Below are 6,000 nucleotides of genomic sequence, written 5' to 3' on the forward strand. Positions count from 1 at the left end.
TCAAATATTATCACTGTTTGTCAAAAGAGACATTAAAAGAATTTAGTTGTTGAAATATATCCTGATACATCTTGAAGACTGATTAGGACTTTTTATTATGACAGCTGAAAGGAGAGTTACTCATAGTTACCTTTATAAAAGGAATCCAGTTGGCTCTCTTCTTCAGAGCCCTGGTTGGATCTGACATGCCCCAGTTCTCTAATCTAGAAATCTCTGTGTCATAAACTGGAAATGTTCTCATTGTCTGCTGTTTGCAGAAGATGCTCCTAAATTTTTGGACAACCTGTAGCACAAAAGGAGATGATAGTGTAATAAACTTCACAAGCAGGATATTAAATTCTATAAAAAAGTAATACTGCATATTATCAGCTGAAATAAATAACTGAAGCAGTAAAGTGACAAAGGGGACAGTTTGGTCCTGTGTTTTTTCCCTTTCCATCAGACATAATAAAACTCCCTGCAGTTAACTCTGAAGCACCTAAAAAGAAGATGAGATTTTCAACAACTCATACTGTCTTTCAGTCAAAGGCAAATCTGCTGTCATCAGCTGAGTTAGGAATAGCATTGGTCAAAAGGAGGAGGTTCTTTGAAAAGCCTGTTCAAAAATTAGTAAGCCATTGCTGGCCTACAAGGAAGATATTCTATGTTATTTCAAATGCTGTGTTCATGGCAGACTTACAGACCAGTTTATGTAACCAAGCCTGTACCACCAGCACTACTACAGGCCACAATTTGTAAGACAAGGCAAGTATTTAAAAACAATATTCTTTACGTCTCATAGCCATACATCTTTTTTGGGCACTGAACAAAACACGGAGGCTTAGAGATTTTGCCTTGTGGTTGGTGAAATGGATAAAAAATGGAATTTTCCTGCTTTTAATCACTGAACTGAGGAGCTGCTCACTGCATGCCTGTGTGATGGTGTGCAGCAGCCGACCTCTAGTGGAAGAACTGCAGTGCTGGGATGCACAACACATGGGCAGAAAAACTTAAGAACTTAAGCATGCAAAAGGCACAAGTTTGAGCTGGGAGAGCAAAGGTACAGACTCAAGCAATAACACAAAGTATAAACTCTGCAAAACTGTTGGTGTTTGCTACAGCCTAATGGGAGTAATCCAGGCCTCTCTGCCACTTTCTGTCAAGATCCAAAGTTCCCACAAGCTTTTTTTCCATAACAAAACATTGACTTATCATAAATGGAACATTCTTCCATACTTTTAAAGATATTTCTTTCTTTCTGTTTTTAAATATCAAGAAACATGTTTCAGTTACCAAATAAAAGAGCTTCATCTCATCAGCTGGGTCCTTGAGATCTTTAAGGTTGTAGTCAATATCAAAGTGAGCCAGAAGAAGCTGGAGCTGAGCTTTCAGCTCCTTGGTTTCAGTGCTGTGACAGGGCAGAATGAATCCAGTATCCTTGTGGCAAGATTCTGCAATAATTATAATCAGCTGGAGAATGTCAACATTTCAAGCAACATGACTGAAAGCAGTACTATCAGTGCATCTTTTTTGCATCCACACAATGATGTAATTTCATTTTTTCATCCAGAAGCAGAAATGAGCAGAAGGAGAGAGAATGAAACACAATCTACACTTATATGGATTTTTGTTTTACTTTTAGGAAAGGGCATTCCACAAGACCCTTAAATTCTAACAGCTGTTGCAGGTCAGGGCACCTCCACAGCCCTTGGAAGAAAGCATGCCTTGAAAGGATTCCAACTAACAGATCCTGCTGCTTGAACAAGGAGTAATAACTCAGGGGTATACAGCATTCTTCTCTCACACACACACCTCCCAGACCACTCCATAAGAACTTCAAGTACGTTACTATTTAAGGTTTATCGCTCCTCCAGTACCTGATACTGGCATGATGCTGCTATCACAAACTTCTGAAACAAGGGTGTACTAGGGATGGTTGAGTAGCTTAGGGTACGTGTTGAAGAGTCTGTCTGCAACATAGCACCCATTTTTAGAAAAACTGAAATATTTTCTCCTACTTAACCTTGTTCAGGCCTTGGAGAATATCAGTATTCCTTCATTCTTGAACAGCCAAAACTACTGTGTGCCTGTAGGTTTTGTCATCTTTTCACAAAGAGCTTTATTCAGCTCTTTGAAAAGAATGTTTAACGCAGTTTTGTTTTTTGTTTGTTTGATTGATTGTTGTTTTTTTTAAATGCAGAATCTTACCATTTGCCCTGTGCCACCATCTTTCTCCTCAGAAAGGTGACCACTGTTCAAACTCCTTGGTTTCCATCTCACACCAAGCCAAAGCAAACAGTAGCATTGTATCTGCTATGTTTTTTCCAAATATTTTTGAAAAGTCCAAAAAAAGTGCCAATTCATTCTCCTTTACCCAATACTGATGAGTACTGCTTATACACACAAAGATGCTAATAGGAAAGCTACTGTTTGCTAAAGTTCATCAGAACTCTTGGGGTTTAGTGGAACTACAGGTAATCTAATTTATTATCTCATTGTTTCAGCAATAAAGGGCCATCTGCTCTTCTGTTCCATCTTTGCTTCACTTCATCTTTGCTTTTCATGTCTTGTTTAATCATTCTGATGTTTCATCTACAAAGTTCAGATCCAGATAGGAGATGAATGAAGCTTATGATGGTAATATGATACTGTACCTCAAATATTAGATAAGTAGATACTGAAGATCAAAATAAGCTAAGTCACTTCTGAGTTGCTGTTTAAATAACAATAACTGTCTGTTCCCCAGCAAAATTAATGGTGCAGAAGAACGGTATACACTAGAGGTCTGCCCTCTCCTTGTCCCTCCCTCTCATAGCCCACTCATGAAAGAAACACTGCTTTCCTTTCCCTGTGCTGATACCACTGCACTCCTGAGGCAGAGCAGAACCATACCTGGGATCACTTTGGGGCTAAGGAGTGAAAGAGGACAGCACCAGCAAGACCAGTTAGACCTTAGTAAGACAACTAACTAAGGAATGAAGGTCCCTTGTCCTTCACAGCTAAATGTACATTTTCCTTATTGTTATGCTCCATCACATCCCCTACAACGTTGTTCTCCCTCAACTGCCACTCCTAGGCCCTTGCAGACCTACAGGCCCACATTCTGCAGTAGAAGTTTATAGTGGACGGAAGAAAGGGGGAGGGCAAGTCACAGCCTTTCTTTTCTTCCTCCACCCTGGTCAGCCTACTTTGTGAGTTCAAGGAGGCAAACGGTGTGCCTCATCCCCAGAAGAGAAGTCAGGGCTGCATTTTCCCAGAGCCTATTCCCTGAGATCCTGCATTGCAACATCATTCCCACTCTGTAAAAGCACAGAATTAACCATTGGATTCAAATACTCTCCAACAGGAATGCTGCCTTAAGTACTGTTCGCGTGGATAACTACAAGCAGTATCACTCCCTCCCTTCCTCCAAAAGGAAAAGGAACTTGAAACTGACCACAAGGAGATTTTTCTGGAGATACTTCATTGTGTGTCTTGAAACAACATTTCTCTTCTTGTTTTAGTTTCTCCAGAAACCAGCCACCCACTGAAATATTTTGAATAATATTTTTGCAGAAAGTTAAAAGGGTGAGTTTCAGGGTTTGCCATAATCAGGACAACATCCTGAATTCTCCATTGAGCCGATCCCACAAGTATTCTTCTAAACTGCCTGTTTCTGCAGCTCAGTGCACAGCAAGGCCGGAGGAGTGACTGCCACAGATTCAAGGCTGCACCCCTTGGAATATGGACACCAGGTTTCCAGGATTTTTGCTGACTGTAGAAGCCACACTCCGCATTTTTCTAGCATACAACCCAAAGACAGCATTCAGTGTTTCCCAGATTTGCACTGTTGACCTGTCTTGAAGAGTATACATAAACAAATGCATTATCCGTAGGATTTCTAAAGGAAAGCTGATTATTTCTCACCATTTCTTAAAAATTTTGAACAGCAAAACACATCAGTATTAAAAACATCTGAATTTCTGTCAAAGGCACTCCTTAATTTGTCCCATTTGTCTTGGATCATATCACATTTCTCATCAACCACACTCAGTTTGTGAGAAACAGGCAAATGCTGGAGAACCTGGAGTTAAAAACATGTTTGTTGTTATTCTCAGTCAGCTAGAGGCCATGCAATTATTCAGTTGCAAAATAAATAATAAAATTAAACACAAGAAAGAAAAAAAAAAAACAAATCAGTTATCTATTGTATATAAATCTACAAGATCATTCATTATCAATGACTTGTAGTACTCATGTAATAAAAATATTAAAGCAACTATATAAAATAAGGATGTGTTCATATTTGTCTTCAAAGGGTAATACTTGAACAAATAATCCTCAGATCTACAGACTATTCACCAAGATGACTCAACCCTTTCATAACATTCTGCTCTATCAAAACATCACCACAGTAACATGTATGGAAAAAAAAAAAATCAAGTTTTCTTCTCATTCTGGATCTCCTTAAATCCACACAGCCCAGCACTGTCTACTCTGCAGCCAGGGAACTCATTATTTCACTTACAATGATGACAAAGCTGAATTTACATATTTCCTTTCCAGCAAAATCAATATGCTAAAAGAATTGAAAGTCAAATGTATGCAGTCTGGCTTAGTACCATCAAACCCTTAGATTTTGCATCGAGTTTTATTTTGCTCAGTTTACTAAGGTTCAAATGTTGTATAATTACATTTTACTGCTCAAAATGCTCAACTTACCTGGAGAAAACGCTGAATGCCCTTCACAGAGTGTAGGTGGCACACTAACCATTGGGTATAAATCATCAGATCTTCCTTTGTCACTACATTCACTGGATTTTTCTTTCCTGTCAGGAAGTTCTCCCTTGCCACTGAAAGCCTTGCAGCCCTCTGAACTGCATCATTGTATTCATCCATGATGTGACTAACTTGCTTCTGTTTAAGTATACAGAAGAGACGCTATCATTTTTGCACACACGCATCTTTTTCTCTTAAAAGAAGGTCATTGCATTCCTTATGAAATCTCAGTTTGAGAGTAGCCTCAAAGGTTTATTTATATTAAATGCTGAAGAATTATATTTCCAAAGGAAGTGAATTTCAGTTCAAATAGTGAATACTTCTCAGTGTCTAATACTGACCATGAGCAGATAACTGAGAGTATAACCAGACATCAGTGTGAATGCAGACAGATTGGTAACAGTGAAGAACGTGTAGTGATCTTTTCATGTCCTATCCACTAAAATAAGTCAGACTCTTCAAGGAGGACCAGAGAAGGCACTACCTGAAGACTTTTCAAACACAAATGCCTAGTTCCCTTGATTTGCTCCTTTAAAAGACTCAGCTAAAGTGCAGTTTTTTAGAAGCACATATTGTTGACATTGTAAGAAAACTTCCCATTACGGAACCACACATCTAAACGTTCATCTATGCTGATTAGAGTCAATCTGGAACTGGCCAGGAACTGGAAATGCACTTTGGCCATCTTCCACTCAACATTTTGCCTTTTACTGAACTATCAATAATGGCATGATTTACCATGGTAGTGTTAACAGCACAGGGCCTAGATAACCACACGCGCAGCCATTTGCCACTTCCCTGCTTACATCAGACAATCAACTTTCTCTCTCCCTTGGCCTCAGCTCACACATTTCCCAAACGGCAAGTAGCAGCTCTGTTTCTTGGCATTAAGCTCATGTGGGAAAGTGGTTGATCTCTTTATTGTCTTCGTTACCAAGCTCTACCACCACGATCCCCTGCAATTATGACCTCTGGAAAGCTCAAACCACCTAAAGAGTGAAAGTTTTACTGAAAATGCTGACACAATCATACCCAATAGAAAATACAGCCACTGACAACACAGAGAAATAGATGATTTAATAGAAGATTCAATCAACAAGTGTGAATTACAACTCTAAAGAATAGTGGCAAGACAGTTATGTAAACTATTCTGCTTGACATTTATTCATGTCTGAAGAGGGAAAAACATATTCAGCTGTAAGAGAACTCAGTTTATTTGCAGAAAAAGCTGCTTATTCTGGAATATCGATGATATTGAACTAA

At 39.0% G+C, this 6,000-nt stretch overlaps 2 protein-coding genes across 3 annotated transcripts in view; one reads left to right on the forward strand and one right to left on the reverse strand.

Annotated features, from left to right (window-relative positions):
- The window catches only part of CCDC162P, a 31,103-nt gene extending 25,113 nt beyond the window's left edge, over positions 1-5,990 (reverse strand). Inside the window, exons 1-2 of one of the 2 annotated variants that reach the window (XM_031552511.1) lie at positions 1,273-5,990; positions 131-283 (exon numbers count right to left, since the gene is read on the reverse strand). In XM_031552511.1, coding sequence (XP_031408371.1) covers positions 131-283; positions 1,273-1,290 — 171 coding nt within the window. In that variant the 5' untranslated portion in view covers positions 1,291-5,990. Of the gene's footprint in view, positions 1-130; positions 396-1,272 lie in introns of those variants that run through there. The other variant, XM_031552510.1, reaches the window with a different exon arrangement.
- The window catches only part of CD164 (CD164 molecule), a 14,545-nt gene continuing 11,142 nt past the window's right edge, over positions 2,598-6,000 (forward strand). Inside the window, exon 1 of the mRNA XM_031552226.1 lies at positions 2,598-2,616. Within this exon, the coding sequence (XP_031408086.1) occupies positions 2,598-2,616 (19 nt within the window). The remainder of the gene's footprint in view (positions 2,617-6,000) is intronic.

The sequence above is a fragment of the Meleagris gallopavo genome, chromosome 2 (genome assembly GCF_000146605.3).
Source record: "Meleagris gallopavo isolate NT-WF06-2002-E0010 breed Aviagen turkey brand Nicholas breeding stock chromosome 2, Turkey_5.1, whole genome shotgun sequence".
NCBI classification, from domain to species: domain Eukaryota; kingdom Metazoa; phylum Chordata; class Aves; order Galliformes; family Phasianidae; genus Meleagris; species Meleagris gallopavo.